We start from the raw sequence: 25,240 nt of genomic DNA on the forward strand, positions 1-25,240 counted from the left end.
TTTATTTATTGGTTCCAAACAATATATTTTTTAATAGTTGTTAATTAAGATGTGCATCTGTCGCTACACAAGCTTGTTATCTATCCCATCATTAACGAATTCTATGTATTTTATTGGTGTAATTATTGCAGTATTTGGTTACTCAAACTTAAAGCCATGTTTGTAATATATTATGTTTTTTTCTGTCCCTGAAATGCTTTTTTAATTACTTTCCTACAAACAATAAAAATTTAGTAACTTCTGTTTAGTATAATATTCGCGTAAATTTCTATTGGCATGTTCATTATTTCAATGTTTAGTCATCTATTTTGCCTTAAATAATCTAAAATATTAATTTTTCTAGAGTAGCTGCACTCGAGTCATCCCATGTTGATGGCGCAGTCTATACATAGGCAGTATTTCTGCCCAGAGAGACCTCAACTTTTGATACCTTGAATCTGCTATAAACAAGTGAGTACTTACGCTGATAATTGAAATGATTAGAGTAAAAGAATTACCCGTAATACGATGTTAGTTAAGAGGTGCCGCCTAGAGTGCGTTGGTGGTTAACAGGTGCTACATTGAGTACTGAGTAGGTTGGCAGTTAACTGGTGCTACATTGAGTACTGAGTAGGTTGGCAGTTAACAGGTGCTACATTGATAGGTTAGTAGTTAACAGGTGCTACATTGAGTAGTGAGTAGGTTGGCAGTTAACAGGTGCTACATTGAGTAGCGAGTAGGTTGGTAGGTAACATGTGTTCTGTGAATACACCGGCACTCACCACGACGAAATTGAGCAAGCTGAGCCAAAATACCGCTGTGTGGTTTAGTCCTAATCGTAGCGGGCGGAAGCTTGCCTACCTTAAAAGCTGAGCAAGCAAAGCACTTAGCCTCTTAATGCATGAACACGACGACTTCTGTTCCTGGAAGTCCTGCGCACATCACAGCACTTGACCAATATTCGTGTTGACATCTTTTCAGTGCTGCTCTGGACACGCTCATAGAAGGTTGTGAGGACTCATAGCTCGACACATGCCCAGCGGATCTCGCTGATCATGCGGGATCACTTAATAATCAATCTTATAATTGATCTCGTGTTGGAACTTATTTTAACGTTTATATATTCGACCTGTTCAGCACCTGTTCGCCAGAAATCAGACTAGGAGGTGCTTCATACACAACAAGTCTTCAACCCAATCATAAATAAAAAAACCAAAGCACAATTGTTATTCGTACCTCGACACTGGATTACGCATAGAATCTTAGAATAAGTAGAAAATCTTTCGAATCTTCTCCCTACAGCACAGTTGTTTGTATTGTAATCAGTTAGAAGTCACTTGGCCTCCCCATGGATGAGGAAGATGGGGTGTTCAGCTTCAGGTCACGCAGCCCCGCTATGGGGATATCGGGGCTCAAGAGAGACCAGCAGAGGGTGAGAGAAACAGACAACAATTGTGTAAAATCCAGATGACTGTGAACAAAGCTGGATTTTACACGATCGTTGCAATAAATTTAAAACAAAATAAATTAATAATACGGAAATATTGAAAGCAGATCGTAATTAAGTTGTGTATGCAGGTGCTCGGTCCACACTTTCCTTTGAGACAATTTCGTATTAAATTTCATTGCTATTTAGCTGCTCTAAAACTTTTACTTGATTGGTTATAGTATGCTGTACGTTTGCAGTGATTACTTATCGAATTGAAAGTGAAACTAATATTTCAATTCTATGATTTTTCTATGATAAGCTTTTTAGTGGGTGAAATAAATATGAATAAAGTTTAAAGTTTGAAGATGTTCAACGACTGAAATCCAGGGATAAAAAAGCTAAAGCATTTAAACAGTGGATCACATCCAGTATACCGATTTTTTTCAAATATTCCTAATTCGTTACGATTGCGGTGGGAATCGTGTAAACCATGTTGATGGAAATGCATTTTACTTTCCCCAGTCGCCGTCAGTGCCTGACGAAGGAGAAGGACGACGACCCTCAGGCGGTATCCTACGTCTGGATCCTTCCAAGCCGCGCCGTCGCTCCTCCGCCAACAGCATTGATCTGAGGAACGACGTCGGTCGGCAGGTAACGTTAACGACCAAGTTATTTCTGAAACATTGAATGATGAAATTGCTTTACATTTACCTCGGAAAACCATTTCATCCTTCAGTAACGCTGATTGAATATTTCGAATAAATAAAATATACTGGAAGTCTGAAATTTAATTCGTAAAATGCAAAATTTCATTCTCGGGCAATCCATTTAATCCTTCAGAAAGGCAGATTGAATATTTCGAATACAGAAAACACACTGAAAGTCTAAAATTTATACCGTAAAATGCAAAATTTCATTCTCGACTGCTTAAACATCACTCGTAAATACCAGGCGATTTTATTTTGTAAAATAAAATCGCCTTTAATTATTTAAAATCCTTTAAATAATTAAAGTTTTCGGCGAACATTCTGACTTCAGGAAGGGGATCCCTCGTCGCCGTGCCCAAGCGACCGTCTCTCAGTGACGTGGGCTGACGGCGAGCGCTCTGTCAGCAGCGACACGTCCCTACAGCAGCGTCTCGTGGGGCGTCTCGACGTCGTTGACAACCCTTCTGTCACCAACCTCCTCCCCAGTACGTCTGGTAAAAAAGTTCTGCTTCAAGACATGCTGATACAATGGCTACTCAATTAAAACTATGTTTTGACAGTAGATCCATGCTGATGCAGTACCTATTTAGCTTGGAATAATGTCAACACATTTATAAACTACTAAACTTATGCAGATATAATACTTAGCGCCAAGCATGCTTGCACTTTAGTCTAGCCACTGGCACGAGTGCGCAGGAGTGATAATGCGCGCATAGTTTGCATGCGCCCAATCTAAATTATCTGTATTTCACTATTTCTTATCGGCTCTCTGGCCATTGGAGTTTGAGTGTCGTTTAAAAAAAATTATATGTACGTTTAGAACAGTTAGAATGAGTCTACGGATTTTACTCCAAACGTTTAATTATCTAATGTTTTTACGTACACAAATGCAGCTTCTTTCATTTCATTTTACCTCCTGCGCGCAAATTATAAGTTAAAATAATTAAGTCAATAATTCTTTTTTATTAGAAAACTATCTGGATCATTTTTCCAGCGTTTTACGTTCTGTACTAAAAAAGAATCAATTGTCATATATTGCAGGTACCTTGAAATACTCGTCGCTATTTTCCAGACTCGTGCATACCATCTCCAGGACCACAGTCGGTAGGGCACGCGTCCTGCATGTCTCAGGAGCCAATGGACCCCAGCAAGCTCATGCCAGACGTGCGACCCGAGGACGATGATGATATCAGCGCCAGCATCTCCGCGATTCTCCAGCGCTCCGATACGATGAAAAATACAAGGAAGCGCCGGCGCTCTTCCTTCCGTCGTAGGCTTACTCGGTCATCGACGCTGACGGACAGCTCCGGGGAATGGTGGGTGACTGGCGGCTCAGGGGGATCATGGGTTCTTGGCAGCTCAGGGGAATGATGGGTTCTTGGCAGCTCTGGGGAATGGTGGGTGCTTGGCAGCTCGGGGCAATGATGGGTGCTTGGCAGCTCGGGGCAACGGTGGGTGCTTGGCAGATCGGGAGACTGAAGGGTGCTTGGGTGCTCAGGGAAATTATCGGTTCTAGGCAGCTCGGGACAATGGTGGGTGCTTGGTAGCTCGAGGAAATGATGGGTTCTTGGCAGCTCAGGGGAATGATGGGTTCTTGGCAGCTCGGGGCAATGGTTGGTGCTTGGCAGCTCGGGGCAATGATGGGTGCTGACAGCTCAGGGGAATGGTGGTTGCTTGGTTGTGCCCACATGTCTGTTTTTCAATGTATTAAGTCAAGGTTCAACGCAGAAAATGTGATAATCCTGACATTACCGATGCACTCTGTAGCACGGTACTGGAGATGGAGTCTGATGGCGAGCTGGCCAAGGATAAGCTGCGCGTGTACCGAGAAGTTATCGCTGGAGTGCGGGAACAACCTTGGCCCATAAGCAGGTTTGTGTCGCATCCTTCACACACCGAACCGTGAGTTCCGGGCCAGATAGACGTATTAAACTAATTAACTGTGAGGGCCATATAGACGCATTAAACAAGTTTATTGTGAGGGCCATATAGGCCTATTAAACTGGTTCATCGAGGCTTTCTTAACGCATTAGTACCTACAGTTTGTCGTGATTATGAACTGATACGATTGCTAATGACTAATAATATTTAGGATCACGATTTCCTCATTTCGCTTATCGATGAACTGTTTGCTGTGGTCATTTTATTTGTCTATTGAATGATTTTTATTTTAACAATCGTACGTCATATAATAAAAAATGAACACCCGATTCACGTGGAAAGATAGAAAAGATTTACGCAACAATAGTTTTAGATTGCAGAAATTTTTCAAGTAAGTTGAACTTAGCGTCAATAAACATCTTTGAAGCATTGGTGGAAGTGGGAATATTATGTGAAATGTTCACGAAAAATGTTTATAATGTGCACCTTAGGTTCCTAAACAAATTTTCATAGTAAAGTTAGAAGAGTATAAGCCATTACTCTTGATTGGAATGAATATGTGTGCATGCCTGGACGTGTCCAGGAAGCTGAAGCTGGCGAGGTCTGCGCGAGCGTACCTGGCTGAGAACGAGGGGGCCGAGGAGGAACGTCTCGCGCAGAGCACCAGCACGCGGGACATTTGCTACCGACACTTCAGGGCCGTCAGGAAGGTGCATTTAATGGAACAAAGCATTTAATGGAACTATAGCATTTAATGGAACTATAGCATTTAATGGAACTATAGCATTTAATGTAATTAATTGTCATCACCCATTTGATATATTAGCAAGTTCTGTGAACAATAATTTCGTTTCAAGGATATCACAATGATGTGTTACAGAATGATTCAGCCACAATTAAATTTGACAAAACGTGGCTGTTCTTTTATTTTTAACGTTTTTTATCTTTTGCAGTCAATCGGATCCGGATTACTGAGCTTCTACAACCATGTTTCTGAACTTGAGCTCTGGCATGGGCGTTTTAAAAGAATCGAATCGCATTTCGGCAGCGCTGTTGCATCCTACTTTCATTTCCTTCGCTGGATAATGGGTTTAAACGCCATTTTGGTCGTGGTCACCTTTGCGTTTATTATCATTCCAGAAGTAATTTTCCCCGACTATTTTCCTTGTATTACTTAGCTAACTGTTCTTGCATCATGTGATCCAATATCGCAACTTGAGTTGCTTAGTACGCAAGTGTGCATCAATATTATCTTGATTCATTCATGTACTCAGCGATTATCTAGTGTATTAGTCATGTGCAGGCTCGTGTATCATTGCATCCAAGAGCCCATTTAACTTTTTTATAGCATCTTATGGAACAGAAACAACAATTTTTCACGTTCTCGTTATTAGAAAATAATTCCAATCACCGACCCAGTGCGTAAATAGCTATATTCTTCACCTTAATCTAATGAAAACAATTTCTCCGAAGCTCTTAGCTTCTACTCGCTCGAACACGGGGGAGCGGAAATTTCTCCTGGACGAGGAGCAGGAAGGAGGCTACGACTTTAAAGTCTTGTGGAACTTCGAAGGCATGCTTCGCTACTCGCCCTTCTTCTACGGCTACTACAGCAGGAGGCACAGCACTCCTGAAGGATACAGAGTGCCTGATGCCTACTTTCATACATTCATAATGATATTTGCCTTCAGCTTCATCATGATTATACGCAAGTGAGCTTCTATCGTATTTTAACATTCTAATTTAAAATGTTAAGAAAGTTTAACTGCATGACATTGTGCTACATGTTCTGTGAATGCGACTAGGTTTTTAATCATAAAGTTCTGGCAACATCGGTAATACTTTACAGTATAGTTTTACTTTCATCACTTATTTCCTCGTTTGTTTAGTCGTCTTACGATGAATGACACAAGCTGAATTTATAGATTAAAATATACGAAAAGAGAAAAATGTGCAAACGTGTTTTTATACTTGATTGTACGACGCTGAATCTTCCGTCATTATTTTCATAGCGTTTGCATTTTTCTTGATTTGAAGCTTGGGATATAAGTGTAACTAAACGTCGGAACTAATCACCTGATTGAAATAAAAATTCATAAAGATTTACATTGCATACACGATTTCTAATAAGTCACAAGTTTGGTGCTTTTCAGGATGGCAGCTAATCAGCGCATGTCGAAGTTGTCGTACGATAAAACTGAGTTCAGTTGGTCACTTCTGAGCGGCTGGGACTACGCAATAGGTGACATGGAGGCCGCGCAGAACAAAGTCGCTGCCATCAACATGGGCTTCAGAGAGCTTCTGCAGGGGGACAAAGAAAAAGAAAAATCCCTTACTGGGTAAATTGTCGTGAAAAGCAAACGCTAAATGAACCAGGCAGTTCTAGATAATTACGGACCATCCTTCTTCTGACATGAAAAAATTTCTCGTGAATTTCATCCGGAATTGTACTTAGATAGTTTTATTAGGTTTTTCATGACAGCTAAAACTGTCAATCGCATTGTAGTTAATCAGCATTGCTATGGCTTTTAATTCCCTGATCAATTTCTTTCCATCACTCAAGAGGGTCGCAATAGTTTTATTACTACTGTCAATATGAGTCAAGAATTTGTGCGGCTCACACACCCTCGTTCAACACGGGAACATAAAGACACTTCAACAAAAGGCAATATAAAAGTTTCAAAGATCTTCACTTATAACCAAATGTGTTTAAATTGAAAACCATTTAGTCCTAGCAATATTGTTAACCCATAAACCAATAAGCTTTAATCTTTGGTTGTTTTTGATACGATTCCAATAATGGCAACATACTGTATGTCCCTGCAGCTAAATATACATTATTCCTCCTATTGCATTTTTGTACAGTAGTGATTTAAATATATAAAGCTTGGTACGGCCGCCATCAGATGGCGCCTGATCGTGTGTCGCGGCAACATAATGACTGTCCTTGCAGCTATACATACATTATTCCTCTTATTGCATTTCTGTACAGTAGTGATTTAAATATATAAAGCTTCGTATGGCTGCCATCAGATGGCGCCTGATCGTGTGTCGCTGCACTGCTCACGTGCTGGTGCTTATCTTGCTCATTGCGAGCGCATACGCTGTGGTGCAACTCGTCGTGCGCTCCATGGAGGTCGACGAAACGTACTCCTGGTGGCGCCAGAACGAACTCTCTATCGTATTGACCCTCATCTCGCAAATATTTCCTTATTTCTTCAGTGTTAGTTCTGGATCTGAACCTAATGCCGATAAGATATACGTTTTTCAGGATCATGATTTTTTTTATATCGCCTATCGATGAACTGTGTATTGTGGTCATATTATTTATCCTCGATGTAAATGCGTTGATGTTATCAATTGTATGATTTTTTCTTCATTGGCCCAGCGAATTAACTGGTAAAATCTGATATTTCTGCGATAACATATTATCATTTTTTTAACTTTTCTTATATACTGAATGTTTCAAATTCATACTCGCTATACATGGCTGTTGTCCAATGAACGTTCCTGTCACCAGGTGGTGTCGAAGCTGGAGCACGTGTTGCCTCGCCAGGAGGTGCAGATGCAGCTGGCTAGGATCATGGCGCTCAATCTTCTTAACCTCACCACATTCGTCTTCACACTTTACCGTAGCATCACAGATATGGTGAGGTCCAACGAGTCGAGGAAGCAAATAATAAAATATCCACTATGTGGATTAAAACTTCACCGTTTACTTCCATCTCGTTTCCCAATTTCGAAGTGCCAACCTGCTCAATAATCTAGCCCCAATATCTAGTTCAAAGAGAATTACAAATACATATTAAACCAATCATTACAAATTTATTACATTGATTAAGAACGTATTGAATCAGTTGAGTAAATCTCACCTTTTTGTCACTTATGGTATGTTCAATTCTGCTTAAAGTTTAATATTCATCGATGGAGCAATAATTACACCGGATAAATTTCATCCCGACATCAATTTATGTTCCTTTATTTTCAGTCTGAAGACAGCGACAAAGAGAAAGATTACCTCTTGAACTCTGTTGCCGGCATGACTAGCGATGCTGCCACTGCCACTACTGGACCAGCAAACACGCAACTTCCTGCCAGCGATAACTATGACCAGTCGTTGTTCCTGGCGCTGAGTAACTCACAGGATCAAAGTCTACAGTCTTTTGTCAATATTTCTACCCCAGAAATTCTAGGAGCGGTTACATCAACCGTGATGATCGCTGCTGCTGCTCTGAGCAGCAATATATCGTGGTGGGGAAACAAGATGCATTTTAATTAATTTCAGCTGAGGCGAATACTTTTTAACCTAAACTAGCGTCTTGATCAATTAATTATCAAATCAAGAGTGACGCTTTAAAATACCTCGTGTGATCATCACACAATTTTGGTTGTTTTACATGCAGGAAATTTACTGACGTCGTCATGATCTTTCATATAAAATTTACCAACCATACAGACGCATGCATGGCATAATGAATGTTTAAAACTTATGATTTTTTTTCTAAAATTATTAAGCGTTATGTTGTTCAGGCCGGATTACGCGTTCAACTCGACGACAGCCCACCCGGCCCCCGAAACTCCAGACGCTGAGCGCAAGTGCAGAAAGGTCGCGATCCCGTGTTCGACGCCCACCGTTGAGTTCATAGACGACTACCTCCTGTTCCCCAATGACACGATCGGCGAAACTGTTGAAGCAAACAATGACCAATCTGAAACAACAGAATTCATACCAATTGACACTATGAATATTACATTGTCAGACAACGAAACACAGAGTGGAAATGGGACTGCAATAGCCATAGATTTCAGGTCAAGTGATGATAAAATGAGAGATGTAGGGATGAATTCAACCGTTTTTCCCTCGAATGCGACTAGTTATTTCAATGGATCAAGTGACGATGACTTTAACATACTGGTGCCAGGCAACGAGGATCTGATTAATCTACTCGATGAATCTCATTACACGCCTGCACAAAATTCCACAGCTACTTCAGAACCAGATCAGATACTCAACGTAACTTCGACTAACAATACGCGCTACAGGAGATACATTAATGAAGCAAGTTCAATTCCAGAAGAGTTTCAGTTCGTAGACGATGAAACTGTGCTTGAGCGTAATAAGAGACAGCACGACTATGACCATCATTTCTCTGGCAATTTGTACGATACGCGGATCTTCAACTTTGTTACGGAGGCAGCACCCAGTACCACTTCCCAAAAAAGCACAACCCAAACCTCTTCTAGCTCCTCCCTTTCTTTCAATTCTGTTTCATCCATTTTGCCTGTGAGCATCCCTACACCTACTTTTCTTAATTTTTATTCAAGAAAAAAACTTGACTTACAAGTTGAAGCGACGAAGGCAGACACCGAAGAGATGCCCTACAACGCACCTGCCAACTTTTTAAACAATTCACACAATTTAGAATCCGACTTGGTCGAGCTGCCTAACAAGATGGAAACATCCGCGCCGAGAACCAGTTCCAGCAGCTTCTCTGCAACTGACAAGATGGAAACCTCCGCGCCGAGAACCAGTTCCAGCAGCTTCTCTGCAACTGAACTTGATTATGACGTTGCCAATTCTCCTTTTCAATGCTTTGCATTTATTTGTGATGGTGAGTCGTACGTCCCATGGAGTAAATGAGTAATTTATTTCTATGAACAAATCCAGCCAGTGTTACTCTGAGAGGCTACTAATCGTCGGTACCAGAGCTGTTCGAAGAATATAGCCGTGCAATAAAATGTAATATTAGAGAAACCATAGTACGAGTTGGAAAATAAGTATTGCGGGTAAAAAATTAACAGTTTTAAGTCTACTTTAATATGAAAGCCACCATCGAATACATAGAATAGAATAGGCAACTAAGGTGAAAAAAATTTTGGTGCCTTTGTGAATTAAATTTATTTCATCTATTAATTTTTTTGCATTTTTTACACAGACAGTGATTCCAAGAATGGAGACAGCACTCCTCAACTTGACCGAGAATTCAATTCCACTATTGAAGACTCCGCCTACATAAACAAGAGTAACATATCCAACCCGGCAAACGACTCCATGAATGAAGAAAATTCCCATCAAATTGACCAGGAATTTAATTTTACTATTGGAGACTCGGGCTATATAAACATGAGTACCGCGTCCAGCCCGGCAAGCGACTCCAAGAATGAAGAAAATACTCTACAACTTGACCTGGAATTTAACACCACAACAGTAAACTCCACCTATCCAAACATGAGCGAACCATTTAGCCCGGCAACCGACTCCAAGAACGAAGAGAGTTCTCTTCAATTTGATCTGGAATTCAATTTCACAACAGAAGGCTCCATCTATTCAAACATGAACGAAGTGTTCAACCTGACAAGCAACGGCTCAGCTCCGAACTTGAAGAACGAGACGTACTTTATTGACGACGTGGTGGACGATGTCAGTGATTCGATTACTGACTGGAACGATGAGATGAAACTAGATCGTTTGGAAGACCTTATAACTGCGCTGCCGCACGCAAGACGACGGAAGCTCCGCAGACTGTGTTGGGAGACGGCTATTGGACAAGAAATCGTAAAAATAACAGTCATGGACCTGGTGAGATTGCTGATGTCTAGCTGAGAGTCTTTTATTGCCAGCATTATCACGGATCCAACTTGAATTTCATGCAAGAAGTAATAGTGTTTGAACTAAGGCGGTTAATGATCAAATAATTCATTGATTTACATTTTAGGGGCGAAAAGTTCTTTAGAAGACGTTGTTGGTTGATGAAAAGTGCAAGTTTTAAAGAAGTAATTGTAATTTATTGATTAACGAAGTTGTGAATTTGACAACATTCATTTTCATTTTATGAGAAGCATTGAAAACTAAAATTTACAGGAAATAAGTACATAATACACATAAATACGATACAAAACGAAAATTTGGAACGGTGAAAATAATTCCGAAACTCTATATAAGTTCAGAAAATCCGGTAGTTATGAGATAGATAGCTGGAGTCCAATTCTAATTCACAGAGATGGGGGTTTCAGCTATCAGTCGGATCATGCAGGGCCACTCCATGACGAGTGAAACTTGACACCAAAATTTCGGTTTCAAGTATTAGTGGCGTACAATTTTTCGTAATGTTGTTTTAGTTTTAGACGTCCCTTGGTAGGCATATTTAGGTGAGTTTCCGTACAGATCGTGACCATCGCCTTGATCTTCATCACCGAGTACCTACGCGCGGTGTTCGTGCGCTTCTGTAACTTCAGGAACTGCTGCTGGGATCTCGAGAAGCAGTATCCTGGATACGCAGGTTTCGACATCGCGGAAAATATTTTCCACCTCATCAACAACCAGGGTCTCGTGTGGTGAGAGCGTAACTCAATGAACTGTAGAAAAGGAACGGTTTTTGTACGAAAAATACTTATACCTTATTAGCAAATAATAGTAATATATTTTTTAATATGTTCAAATAATAAGTAACTGGAGTCGAAGATGAGTTGCTCACTAGCCCATTAATTTTCGGTGATCTTATGAGCGCAATCCTCTTCACAGGATGGGCATGTTTTTTTCACCATGTCTGCCAGCCCTGAATCTCGTGAAGCTTGTGATCCTCCTGTACGTGCGCTCCTGGGCGGTGGTGACATCTAATGTGCCTCCTGAGGTCGTCTATAAAGCGTCCGACAACAACAACTTTTACTTGCTACTCTTCCTCGCCATGCTCTTCCTGTGCATGCTGCCTGTCTGGTTAGTGGTCTTCTTGTGCATGCTGCCCGTGTGGTTAGTGGTCTTCTTGTGCATGCTGCCCGTCTGGTTAGTGGTCTTCTTGTGCATGCTGCCCGTCTGGTTAGTGGTCTTCTTGTGCATGCTGCCCGTCTGGTTAGTGGTCTTCTTGTGCATGATATGTTTTGTCGATACGGCATGAAGCGGAAGAGGTAATTCAATATTTTTTCCGCAGTATTTGGAAACCGCGATTTCAAATGGCATATTTATATGAATTATTGTTTGTCTTCTACTAGGTTAGTTGCTTTCAACTTTATTCTTATTCCTCTCTTTTTTATGAATATGGTACTTATTTAATGTCATATTCATTAAACAGTGTGAGGGCGCTGCCTCCGCTTAGTGTCCTTCTAGTTTAAGGGGGGCGAGAGAGAAAGCCAACTTTCACATACGATAAAGGTACCAAATCATCACTATGAGCGCGTGCATTTGTCCAGGTTCGTGATGGTTTGGGCCCCACCATCCTGGCATTGCGGGCCGTTCAGCGAGTACGAGCACGTTTATAAGATCTTCCCGTTCATCGACTTCATTTCCATCCCCTTCTTCGTTATCCCTGCGGTACTCCTACTCGTGCTGGCCATATTCTACTATGTATCGCTCACCAAGGCTCTCAGAGAAGCCAACGAAGACCTTTACGTAAGTTAGACACCATATTTGTTGTTTATCAATCTTATAACTTAATTTTTGTTGCCAAGTCATAAAAAAATCTTTGCATTTTTTGACAGGCTTATTTGTCTAAAGCTCCTTCGACTCTGAAAACAGTTTTTAACGCAAGTAGTTCGCGATGATGACCCAAGACAAATCGACAACTAATCTACTGAATTGATGAGACGACATCGTTGTAAGTTTACTAAGTTAGTCAGAAGAAATATATGCGAGGGACATTAGTGGGCACAAACTGGTAATTCAAAGCCCGTAATTAATAGAATGTTTGGTCAGGATCAACTCTGCCACGAACGTAACGAGGAGAGGAGGAAGACGAAGGAAGCCTTGGCCGGCGCGCCGGTGCTCGACACTCCATCATCCAGGTGCATACAACTGATCCATTATGTTTATGATGGATTTGAATGGTGGCTTAAGATTATTTTAGATTAATATGAATAAAAAATTAGCTATAATGATATTGGGCCACTAATGAAAATAAACTTAATATCAAAGTGGGTGAAGCAATCTAAACGTGGTAACGCTTTTGCAGCGTGTATCATATGATTTAGCTTGGACTGAAAAAGGGATAGAGTTGAAGAGCGGAACAAGGTAACATTGTGCTTTGGAGAAGTGTTACTGGAGAAGTGATTTCTGATAACAAAAACATCCTTGCAGTTCATTAAAAATCTTCCGAAATTCAGCATTGGGGCTTGGGATGTGTAATAAAAAAATTATTTTCAGGTGGGCTAAGCTAATCAACATGACGCCTCTGCCCAACCGCTCCCGAATTGCATCTCTCACAGCCAAGCTGAAAGCTGCCGCTGCTACAGTGGGTGAGTTAAGGGAAAAGTCTATGTTTAAATATATAATTACGATTCAAAATGTGTTTCGAGACTTTCAGTGATGAATATTACTTTATTTAGTGATAAGTGATTTAAATATTACTTAATAACGGTTAAAAAAATCCCTGTATCTTCGGGTTCTTGCAATCTACGGAGTTAAATTCATTCGTTTAATTTCGTAGAAATAGATAAATCTCAATTTAACCATTCGAAATGAACATTGCGAGGAACTTTAAACTCGCCTTTTGTGTCTGTTTGCTGCTGCAGACGACGACGATGACGATGCGCTGCGCACTCCTCTGCTGTCAGACGCCCACGCGGCGCCGAGTCTCCCAGGCGACGACTTGACGGACCTCGGACAGTCGGAGGTGTTCGACGACTCTCTCTCCGAGCAGCGCAAGACTTCACTCAAGCAGGGCTCACTCAATGACAAGCGCTCAACTGTTTCGAAACAAGCAAACGATGCTAAAAAGAGAGATACGATTCCCTCAAAAGATAATCTCGGCAAGAAAGCTCGAGAAGATTCTGTAAAAAATGGAAGGAAAGGCCGAGATAGATTGGAGTCGCAAGAATCTGCAGGCAGTCAGATGCCGAAAAGCCCTAAATATCAGAAAAAAAGTAAGCGATTTTCTTTCCCTGATTCTTTTAACCAGGATACTGCAGCACTGGAGTCTAAAAGGCAGCCTCGAGACTCTCTGAAGATAAGGAAACATGCACGGGATAATGGAGAAGCGGCTAACGAAGATCTTGCGCAAAAAGACAGCACTGACTCTAAAAAGAAGGAAACTTCTTCAACCCCGTACGTGAAACAGAAACGAAGGCCGACGTCGCAGGAAGGGCAGGGCTCCGAAGAAGCTCGTCGTAAGCAAACTTCAGGTAAGCAATCTACGCCGACTAAGGACCCTTCTCATTCCAGGAAAGGATCTTCCAGTAGTCAGGAACGCAAGAGGAAAGAAAGGAATTGGGCATCACTGGAACGGGATCCTCCTGCATCTGACAGCCCTCTAAGGAAGTCTCACAAGAAAAAGAATCGAGGGGGCGTCCCTCCCACGGTGGTGGTGGACCAGCACGGGCCAGACATCGAACAAGAAAAACTAGTTCAGGAGTCCTTGGTCAAGCAGGAAGGAGCTGAGGACGACGACAGCGACATGCAAAGAATCCCTGTTATCAAGGTTCGTTCATCTTTAATGTATCAAGTTATCGTACCATCACCAGTTAACTTGACAGTCCAGAAATTTGTCAGCTAAAACGGAGCAGTAAACACCATCCCGTTTGGCGCACAATCTTCGTTTAACTTGAAGCACACGCACACAATAAATTATTTATGTGTAATATCTCTACGAGTTAACTGCTGATGGTATGAGCAAAATAAAAATATCGTTGCAGTCAGTAAATAACTTGGAGTATTTCTCTTTGGTTTCAGATCAGCAAAGAGGACAGCGTTGAGCGCTCCATCGAGCAAGCCAAGTTGGATCGTCAGAAAGCAATCCAAGAAGACGACCTCAACCCCGACGGAGAGCAGATTCCGATGGCCGACGACTCTGATGCCCCGACACTGCATGACCGGCCGCCATCAGCAGAAGGTCACGAGGCGCACTACAGAGACGCCGCACCACGTCCAACTTCCTCTCAAGCAACCGACAGCCCCGATCTTAGCTCAGTGACTCGAGCTCAGTCGCACACAGCCGATTTGCATAATAAAAATGTTTGCGACGGTGAAATTGGTGAGCAAATTTGCTCGACTAACATGACTGATTTCACGAGCCCAATTTCAGTATCGTCTTCTGCGTTCTTCCCTCCGCGCGGTCCCGACAGTCCCGATTTGACAAACCCATTGTCATCTGCGGCTTCTGAAGCCAGAAATGCATCTGATAGCCCAGACCTCACCATTTCAAATTCGATCTCGACTCCAAGCTCCAGCTCATGTAAGACTTACGTTATTCCCACGAATATTGAGACTGAAAACAAAACCAAGTCAGGAGCTGACGTTGCAACGCAGGAAGCAGGACCAGATGAAAGAACTGATCCTCCAGAGCCTCCACAACGCACGTCATCTCTGCACAAAATTTCTCGCAGTAACTTGGAAAGTAAGAGTATTAAACTAGCTAGACATCAGACGTTACCGGATAAACTTCCTGAAACAATTCAATCACTTGCGGATAAGGATGATGCCTCAAATGATCCCTTCCAAACGAACATGACAGCACCCAAAGCGGCGGTAGAAGACGATTTCCTTCCAAATGACCATGATGGCAGGAACAAACAGAACGAGTAACGTTGGAATTTCTGAATTGTGATGTAAAAATATGTTCACTTTTACGAATGCTACATTTGTAGCCAATTCATTTCTATATTTGTATTGTTAACCATCGATATTTACGAAGCTCGATCGATATTTACGCAGTTTTGGCCCATTCTTGAAGTCACTTTTTCTGCAACCGAAATATGGTTGCAGCTTTGCTAGCTTTGATTTAAACTTTCGGATATTAATTACAATCGATTTTAATGCACATTTATTGGATTTATGGTTTCAAACGTTTTTTATTTCTTTTTTAGAAGACAAAGTTTATTTTTAAGAACAATTCCCATGAATAAATCCGTTATCAAAATATGATGGCAAAGATTCCTTTCAATATCGCCTGCCCTGGATGCACGCATTAGTTTGTGAGCTCGCACGCACAAACTAATGTTATGCGCCTTGTCAGCAGAGTACGTACTTTTTTCTTGCAAAGAAAGCCATCACATAATTACTTATCCTCCCTCAAAGAAAGCCATTACATAATTGACTAATGTTATCATGTCCATTGAAGTCAACTCATAAGTGCACGTTATACACGAATTTTACTAATTATGGCATCTTAATTACGTATGCCATATCCGCACTGTGCCATCAATCATTTCAGTTGGCTCAATAATCAAAATGTAACCTTCATTCATTTTTCTCGTGGCTTTCATGCAAACATCAGAACGACACATCCTAAATTCATCTCACCAGGTTAAGAATACAAAGGTACGTTAAAACTGAGGCTGATTAGTCCTGTGCATGAAATCCAACAAAATACATGGCAATGATTAAACAATATTTCCCAAAGTTCTTTGCAAGTGCACAGCGAGGCGATCACCCTTTCAAGCACATCAAGTGGGATAGTCGACATATTCATAATTATCGGGCACTGTGTCGAGCACTAGCTGAGCTTCGGCGTACACAACAGTTACTGAGTATCACGATAATTGAAGATCATCAAACTAATGAGCGGATTACATTAATAAACACTTTCACGACTTGGTTGCAAGACATTGAAGCGAGAGATTTAATTTTTCTCAAGCGGACAAGTGAGGTTAACAATACAGTAAGTTATGGTCGAATAAATGTTCTTCTGAACCTAGTGACTTGTTCTCGAAAAAAAAAGTCGCGTATTAATTCACAAATACCCTCGCTCAGACATGAAGGCTATTTTATAAAATCTTTTGAACTTTTCATCAATCTTTTGAACATTTTATAGAATCTTTTGGAAAAATTCCTCCAACATTGATCATTTTGTGCCTATGATAAAAGAATAGGTAAAGAAACTTAAGTCCAATGGCAGATAAGTGAGATACGTAATAGGAAGTTAATAACAAGGAAATTACGTGTGATCTAAATACATAGGCGTGGTCTAAGTTTACTTCAACACTGGATTGAAAATAAAAATTTGCAGCGACCCCATGAGATTAATTTCTCCTAATAAAATCTGAATGGAAAGAGGCATCTATGTCATAGAAACTAATTAAAAGTGTAATATTGGCGAGATAATCTTAGCTCCGAATGACTTTCAAACTGAAGAACATGAACAACCAATTTTCGTAAACGTTTTTACTTAAAGATATCACGTTTGAAGATGATCTCATCAAAATAAACAATGATATAGTAATCGACACGCAGCAGACTTATCGTACAGTTAGCCGAACTGTTCAGTTGCTCCGCTTGATTACATAAAAATACGCCAAGCAGAGGTTTAGTAAAAATCGCTTAAATTAGATCATATTTCCAAGTGGAGATAGAGCATAAAAACTCAATTGCCATGACTAAAGGTGATTAAAGAAAGACTAGGATTAAACACACCAATAAGTGCCTACAGTATCTCCGTAATTTGAACGTGTAATTCGAAAAAATTGAAGCAGGTTAGAAGGTGTCATACCTTTTGAATAAGGTACAATTTAGAACTTGTGAAAAAGTGATTCAGGTACAACTGTAGTAGCTGTTGGAGTGGCTATTTTTTTGCTGCGCTGTAGAAATAATGACCATCAAAACTTAGACATGTCTTAAGGAAATTTTGAGCAACAAGTAGCTCAAACCACCAGCTTCTTGCCTTCAATGAAGTTAGCTAGCATCATATATTTTATTCTAAATGTATTTGTGAAACACAGAAAAATTTCACACCCAATCAGTTCTTACTTCCAACAAAAGCCGATGTTCAATGCCCATTAGTTTCTTCTCAAAACTAGAAATTCTTTCACGTAATGAGCTGCTAATATAAGTAACAAGACAGAGGACAACTAACGACGTTAAGGGCTAAGTCACAAGCTTATTCTAAAGCTAACATCCTGATGAGTGAAGGGGGCAATGCGGTTGGGATGGACACAACCGCTCCTTCCTCACTTGCTGCCTCTGGGGGCGAGAGGGGTGCCCTTATCCTTGCCCCGCAGTCGAATGCCTGGGGAACAGGAAACTCGGGTGAGCAACTCGTGCAATTCAGGGCCTATACTTAAAAAAAAGTCGAGAGATCGTAAGTTCATCAGCCAATCATCGACGGCCTTTCAAGGACAATCCACCAATCATAGACAAGAAAATAGAGCGTAAGTACTTACGTTCACTTAGCGAGTTCTGGAAGTATACGTCCTGTGCTATAATACCATAGGTGGTCAAAAATTATCTCTCTTATCATACCGTTGCAGTAATCATCCTAATTATTCAACCTTGAAACTGCACCACATGCATATTTAAAATAAGAAGTTTCTCAATTACACTTTTAGGAATAATTAAAAATTCTATGAACGTAGGAATCTAACGTCATAGTTTTCTCACCAATAGCGCGTTCGATCTTGCCAAGAATTTGCTGGTTGGGAACACCCTTGCCTTGTTCGTACTCCTGAATGACTTGGGGCTTCTCGTTGATATTCTGAAAAACACACTAGCTGATCACAACCAGTTTTAACGCAGACATATGGCAATTTTAGTAGTTATTGCACAGCCATTGCAAACATCAACATCTTGCAAGCGTAAAAAATTAATGCATTCAAATTTCACAGTAAATAAAGAGTTGCCTCAGTACTTCAATATTTTAGAAGGTGACATTTATTTCCTTTTAAATATGCAGCATTTGTCATCACAGTGGTCTTAAGTTCAATCTACACAATAAGGAATATCTAGAATGGAAATTAAAATTTGAAAATAGCTAAATATAAGGACTGACCGTAGCCAGATCCTTTTGAGTCCATCCTTTAGCCTGGCGGCCCTGCATTATGAGCTTGCTAACATCAGCAGTAACTTTGCTGTGCTTCAGTTCTTCGTTCTCGCGGTCAAGGCGAGCCGTGTTCAGGGTTGTGGGGTTCCTCCGATTGGATGCAGCACCAACTGATCAATAGATATTTAACTATAAAAATATAATGTAATGTACTTCATGCTTTCAATGACAGGGGTTTCATACCTATGAAATATATTCTAACCAGTTTCATAAAATATTTTATTTTAAATAAAACAAGTCACTGACACTTTTCACACAACATAAAATTTTATGTCTAAACACAGTGGGAAAAGGTAAAGCTCTTCCCACTTCAAATTCTTAAAAATTCTAGTTCTAAAAAGCCTGAAAAATTACATTGCAAGACCCAGACATATATTATTTTATTTTCAACTTAGAATGCATTAATTTGCATCAGCATACATTATTGGCACACCTAAGGTAAAATTTGAAATTTAGCATCAAAATATACATACACTCTAATAGAAAACAAGTGGGGAAAAAGCTTACAGCTAATGTGATCTCTATGGGTAAATTCTTTAAAATATTTCTGTAGGACTGTAGCACACACAACATATTGACTGATGATCTCAGAGACAGATATACCGGTACTGCATTTAGAGATCAGTCATATATAAATACCAAATGAAAGCCAAGTTAAATACTCACATTTAGTTGAAGTTTCCACAGCTGCACCAGCACGCCTGGCTTTGTTGACAGCCTGTGAACAAATTAAGAATTTTAGAAAGCTGCACTTTAGCTAAGGGAAGCCACCATCATGGCATTCAGTACCTATGTAAGGTCTTTAATGCAGTATCAAGGTCAGTACGCTCATTGCATTAACGTGATACTAAATCTACAACATACTATACAATGACCATACAAACTTCACCTCGATTTGGATTTGGGGCATGGTGACAATGAAAAAGGACATTCCAGAGTCAGGCCTTTACAACGGTCATCAGCCACGCATCGCATATTCATTTTGTTAGTAGGAAAGGAGGAAGGGAGACCAAGCCAGGTAGAAGCCACATTAAAAAATAGGCTAGATGGGCGTGAAAGTTTGTCTCAAGAGTGAGATGAAGAAAAAACAAGGGGAAGAGACATTCAAGAGGAAAATTTATTGGGTTTATTATTGCTAAATACCATTTATTGCACTGCATAGTTTACATCTATATTAGCTATGGGACTTCTTTTTAGCCCAGAATAACTATTTGTGTTCTATTAAAATATTATTGATGCAGTTATTCTCATTTTGAGTTATTCTCATTTTATTATTGCTTTTTTTCCTTACACCCACTGGCCTCCATTTTTGCCAACCTCCTCCTCTCCCTCATTCTCCATGCACTCTCCAAAAATTGCTTTCTGCTCTCAGTCATAGCAGCAGTCACCCCTGTTGACAGACCCACTATCATTGCAATCCATTTGTCTCCTGTTCACGCATACATCACACCATCACCCTCAGCCAGTATTACTCTCATCATTTCCAGGCTCTCCCTCTCATATGCATCACACTCTGTCATCATGTGCTCTACAGTTTCCCTTCTGCCCTCTGTCACACATAAAACAAATATCCTCTCTTCTTTCATTCCACCTGTATTTCCATGCATTCACACTCAAAGCATTTGCTCTCACATGGAACATCAGGTCTCCACCTCTACTTCTATCACATATTTACCTTGGCATCTCTTTCATCTTGTGCAATCTCAGGCTGTCCTTCCTCATTCAGGCACAGCCTTCCTCGGGCTGTCCTCATTTCTTTTCATTCCTAAACTCTTAAACCATGATTTCACTCTCTTAACTATTTTTTTCTTCCATTCTTTGACATCCTATTCAGTCCCTGTTGCACCCTGTACTGTTATCATCCATTCCTTTCTTGGTCAATTATTCGCTGGGCAAGCCCATGTTTCAAGTAACTCACACTTGCATGACACTTACGTTCTCATTTGCTCACTCTCAAGTTCCACAGGTAAATCTTATGTGCCACTGTATATCATCCATTCTTTCTAGTTGTACTTTATATTTCAATGTTGCTTTAATTCTTCTCTCTCTAAACATACTCCATCTCATATCTCCTCATAAGCCTCCACTGCAGTCCATCTGGGGGGCTCCAAGAGCCAGTCTAGCTATCCTATTCTGTAGAACCTCCAATTTATCCAATTTGCCTTCATTCCAAACAATAATGTCCATTACATTCATAATCACAGGCACTGCCACACTTTTCCATACTTCTCTTAGAACATCATATTTACTTGCCCTCATTCTTGCTGCACTGCCCAGTAATCCTAACAACTGATTTGCTTTACCAAGACTTAACGCTTTAGTTCTCTCACATCCTTTTTGGTCAACACTCATTCCCAGGTATCCATACTCTTTTGTCATCCCAATCACATTTCCTTCCAGCTGCCACACTCTATCCACATCCTCAGCTGCTCTGTTCACAACCAGTACCTGACCCTTCTCTGGGCTAAAGCACACAATGAAATCCTTGCCATACTCAGTTGTTCAGTCAAGCCTACTCTGAAGTTCAACCCCATTTTCACTCATTATTGCTGTATCATCAGCATAAAGTAGAATTTTAAGTCTCTCATCTCCAACACACACTCCCACATCCATTCTTCTCAGTCTAGCAGCCATCTCTTCAGTTAGGGTTTGTACTGGTATTTAGAAAAACAAATCCAAGACTTTTCCATGATTCCATGACATCAATATAATTTTCCAAGACTTGTATACAACAGGTTTAGCATGACTGAAAGACTAACTGTGCATATTCTATTATCTCCTACAGTTAATAAATAGAAAAAAGGGGTAAATGTATAGAGCAGGCAGACACAGAGGAACAAAAATGACACAAATCTGAAAATCAAGCCAACACTGGTATTATTATGAATTCTATAGTGTCAAATCACAACAAATATTGCGCAATGCAAACAAGATTTTATATGATGTCGATACAATTCAGAACACTCTTCAACACCACTACCCTAACATTCAACTGGCAGCTATTTCATCAACTCTTTCTTTAATGTTCTTGGTTTTGATACAGAAATGGTTAAAAATTGAAATGAAGTTTTGACGACACTAACACGTAACAGCACAGCAATGTTCCCTAACAGGCTAGAGTCTTAAGAGCAAAACCCAAGTTCCCAACATTTTCCTATTAATACAGAAAAGAAACATCTGAACCAACAATTAATTTAGGTGTAACGGAATTTCTTATCGTTGATTACATCCCCTCTCATATTTGGTGAGCCGAGGCTCTGTGGTAGGTATTCACACACAGATTGCATTCACATCATATTTGTTTTTAAAGCAATAAAATGGTCAAATAGCATGAATGTTGCTCCTGGTACAGTAGCTACTGTTCTTTTGCACATCTATCATTCATTTGACTAAAATTCGTGGCTTCATGCTTTGAACTTTGCAAGGAATTTGCTTTTGTTTATTGTGCTGCGGAATTAGATTTAAATCATTATTAATTTTGTGCATCCTGCATAATCAATGGCAATTTTTTGCAGCCTAAGCCATCTGCAGAGTTCATTAACAGGTGCACAAATCCGTCTGAAGTGGCATTATTTCCACTCGGGTCTTTTCCCACACCCACCGCCACCTGCAAATCTCAACCAAAATGTTTTATTTTAGTTAGAATAGTTAGGATAGCCTACACCAACAGAAGCTTTCTAATAGCTTTTTCACTTTTATTTGTACTCTTCTTAAATTTATATGGCATTTTTTTCATTTTCCCCTTTTTTAGATGCATAANGCCTAAAAACTCTCTGCTTTGCCACTATGCATGGCAGGTTCTATACAAGGCCAGAGGTCAGAGGAGGACAAAGCAGAGTCCAGAGTGGTTCACGGCTGATTGGTGGATGTTCAGAGAGATCCAAGATGTTCGATTCAGGGCTTATTGGTGCACAAAATTGGTGGTGTATGGCTGCGTGCCTGCGCTCCCATGTGGAACAGCCTCCCTGCCCTCCCGCTCCCTGTCCCAGAAGATATTGTTGATGCTCCAAGTATGAACACATTCAAGAACAGACTACCGTAGACAAGGCTCCTGCGCTGCTCCGCAGGAGCATATGTTTAGCCTTGAAATCCCTAGTAGGCTAGTACTAGTAGTAGGCTAGTACCCTATGGCGGATGGCCTAAGGCTAATGCCTATAGATTAGTGAGATTACAGAACAACAGGTCTAGAAACAATTTCAAACCTACTGTCCATAGAAAAGATTTGATCAAAAGGCTTTTAGATCTGTGAAGTTGTGAACTAGTCAAGAAAAGTACAATCTTTGACAGGCATATGCAGGCAGGAGGCAGTAGGCTTATTCTTCAACACCAAAGATAACTATAGTCAATAACAATTAACAATACTGCATACCTATATGATTTCTAATATATTTATAAACAATGGACGAAAAACTTTTACCAAATTCAAACCACAAACAAATCACTCAAAGATTATAATGTTATTTACCAGAATAGAAATGTTGGTATTTTACAATTTTATTTGTTTACATGTCGTGAGCGGTGCATCATGGAAATGTCGAGTGCTTATTCATCTATTGACATGCAGGTTACTGGGGTGATAGGGGTCGTCTCACGAGTGCATTCATCAAGGATGATGACATCACGTACAGCATGAAGCTGAGGATATAAAGCTCACCTGTTCAGTTTTCAGCGTCGAAGCCTTTTCAGGTTTTTTTCGTAAGATTGTTACGGTGTCCCAATCGCTATCAGCCATTGCAGATCCGGCAATACAAGTAAATTAATCTCAGGAGCGATGAGCTACACAACCAACCAGCCGCACGTTCTGGATGTTTCTGATTAGCCGAGGCCCAAGACTGCATTGAAATGACTTACGAACTATGTCAAAAATTTGTGCGCAGTTCAAATAATTTTCGTAATTATCGAAGTTAACAATATCTGTTAATGTTAACTAGTCGACATTATTCATAAGTAAAACTAATTAATTGTAAATGGGTCTTTACCTCATAAACTATTCTGTTCAGATGAGTTTTGCTATTGGCAGTATTGTTACATAAATTATTACTTTACGTTTTCTGTCCAAAAACTTTAACCAACACTGCACAATAACCAACCAACTTTAACCTTAACCAACACTGCACATGCACACGCATGGATTACAGTGAGTTTGAAACTCTTGGGATATTTATTACTCGTAGCATGAAGATTGCTTCTAATTACTAATATACCTACAGATGTATTACAGGTATAAAATGAAATCAACATTTACTCAAACAGGCTCGTGGACGAGTGGTTCTTTGGTTCAAAGAATTCCGTAGTCATGGAAGGAAGCAAGAAAGTCGAATCGTTGGCGTGGCAACTGCCAGCTCCAGGTGATGTGACGGGAATAGTGGAATACCGTTTCAGAGTGGATCTGGCCGTCGTGGTCTTAGCATAGCAGGTTGCACGTCCATTTTAGTCTCAAGATCCTGATAATTTAGGTATCCATATTTACTAATTTATTGCCCACACCTTTTATCAATGGCCCAATGCTGTACGCAATATTTGCATTCAGCGCAGTTTCTTGTTTTTTTTTTTCTGATCTATCCATATTCATGATATTGGCCAGTTGGCCTTTTTATGCTTTTAACTTTAAGTTCTGTTCCAACACAAACAATCCTTCAAGTCCTTGTCTGTTAATTCCTAATTGGCTGATTGGGATACAATGATACATGTTCAGGCAATTGATTTTATTGTAACTTGTTATTGTTAATAGTGATAGACGATAGTCATTAGTCTATAAGTTGGCAAGTTGCCAGTTGGAGACTTGAAGTTGCCACAACACTTCATAAATTAATTCCATAAGTTGCCACTGTGCACACACTTCATAAATTGCAAGAATTGGCTACTTGCATTACTACTAGACTAGTCTTAACACAGTGGCAAACCTGAGATTTTTTAGAATCAGTTCATTTTTAATTTCCAAATTTACTCAATGTTTAAACTAATTTCTTATGCTGGCATATGATGATAATGCTGGCATCCATGATTATTATGCATGATACTTTACTGGTCTACTTATTAGAGTAGGTACTCAAAATTGAACTTGAGGTAGTCTAAAAACTCTCTGCTTTGCCACTATCACCAGGGTGGAATTCTAGAAATGGAAGTTCACTTATAAAAAAGCTTTCCACCCAAGGTGGAATGCTTTCCTTAGATACAGTGCTGTGCCAAGTGCCAGCCTGCCACAGGCTGCCAGGTGACTGACTATAAATGAAAAGGAGGGTCAAAAGTGTACCAACTGTTTCAATTGTACAGTACCTCAGATTTGTTGTAAAATTGTTTCATAGATATTTTCTATTTTTCTTTTATTTAATGGATTTTTTGAAAATTATCCAGGCTTTTTGTTTGTAATGATCAAGTTCAAGTTGAGTATTTAGTTAACCAATAACCAGTACTGTAGACATATACCATATTTGGGGGCAGGGCTTATGTGCACAACCAATCACAGCTTGAAAGCATCCCCATCAACCAATCACAGCTTGAAAGCA

The 25,240-nt window shown here is 40.2% G+C and overlaps 2 protein-coding genes across 2 annotated transcripts; one reads left to right on the plus strand and one right to left on the minus strand.

Annotated features, from left to right (window-relative positions):
- The first annotated feature begins 1,154 nt into the window (after positions 1–1,154).
- On the plus strand, positions 1,155–16,932 carry LOC108677925 (transmembrane channel-like protein). The gene is made up of 21 exons (XM_018166239.2): positions 1,155–1,411; positions 1,931–2,059; positions 2,447–2,600; positions 3,188–3,431; positions 3,883–3,987; positions 4,580–4,706; positions 4,950–5,138; positions 5,470–5,708; positions 6,150–6,335; positions 7,030–7,219; positions 7,517–7,645; positions 7,985–8,247; positions 8,527–9,608; positions 9,933–10,576; positions 11,162–11,331; positions 11,519–11,710; positions 12,181–12,379; positions 12,683–12,771; positions 13,130–13,221; positions 13,498–14,402; positions 14,654–16,932. The coding sequence occupies exons 1-21, from the start codon at positions 1,328–1,330 to the stop codon at positions 15,503–15,505; spliced, it is 6,264 nt and encodes a 2,087-aa protein (XP_018021728.2). The 5' UTR covers positions 1,155–1,327; the 3' UTR covers positions 15,506–16,932.
- Positions 16,242–23,577, minus strand: LOC108677937 (endothelial differentiation-related factor 1). The gene is made up of 5 exons (XM_018166250.2): positions 23,389–23,577; positions 19,401–19,452; positions 18,684–18,844; positions 18,296–18,389; positions 16,242–17,924 (listed from the first exon to the last, which is right to left on the minus strand). Exons 1-5 carry the CDS (start codon positions 23,464–23,466, stop codon positions 17,866–17,868), a joined length of 444 nt encoding a protein of 147 aa, XP_018021739.1. The 5' UTR covers positions 23,467–23,577; the 3' UTR covers positions 16,242–17,865.
- Positions 23,578–25,240: the final 1,663 nt, after the last annotated feature.

This window comes from Hyalella azteca, unplaced genomic scaffold (assembly GCF_000764305.2).
Source record: "Hyalella azteca isolate HAZT.00-mixed unplaced genomic scaffold, Hazt_2.0.2 contig16660, whole genome shotgun sequence".
Classification (NCBI taxonomy): Eukaryota; Metazoa; Arthropoda; class Malacostraca; order Amphipoda; family Hyalellidae; genus Hyalella; species Hyalella azteca.

Excerpts from the sequence above, each read along its gene's own strand:
- LOC108677925 (XM_018166239.2), top strand. The coding sequence starts at position 1,328 with ATGGATGAGGAAGATGGGGTGTTCAGCTTCAGGTCACGCAGCCCCGCT. Across the intron at positions 2,060-2,446 it reads GGAACGACGTCGGTCGGCAG|GAAGGGGATCCCTCGTCGCC; the intron begins GTAACGTTAACG and ends TTCTGACTTCAG. Across the intron at positions 13,222-13,497 it reads AGCTGCCGCTGCTACAGTGG|ACGACGACGATGACGATGCG; the intron begins GTGAGTTAAGGG and ends TTGCTGCTGCAG.
- LOC108677937 (XM_018166250.2), bottom strand. The coding sequence starts at position 23,466 with ATGGCTGATAGCGATTGGGACACCGTAACAATCTTACGAAAAAAACCT. Across the intron at positions 19,453-23,388 it reads CGACGCTGAAAACTGAACAG|GCTGTCAACAAAGCCAGGCG; the intron begins GTGAGCTTTATA and ends ATTTGTTCACAG. Across the intron at positions 18,390-18,683 it reads CTCAAAAGGATCTGGCTACG|AATATCAACGAGAAGCCCCA; the intron begins GTCAGTCCTTAT and ends TGTGTTTTTCAG.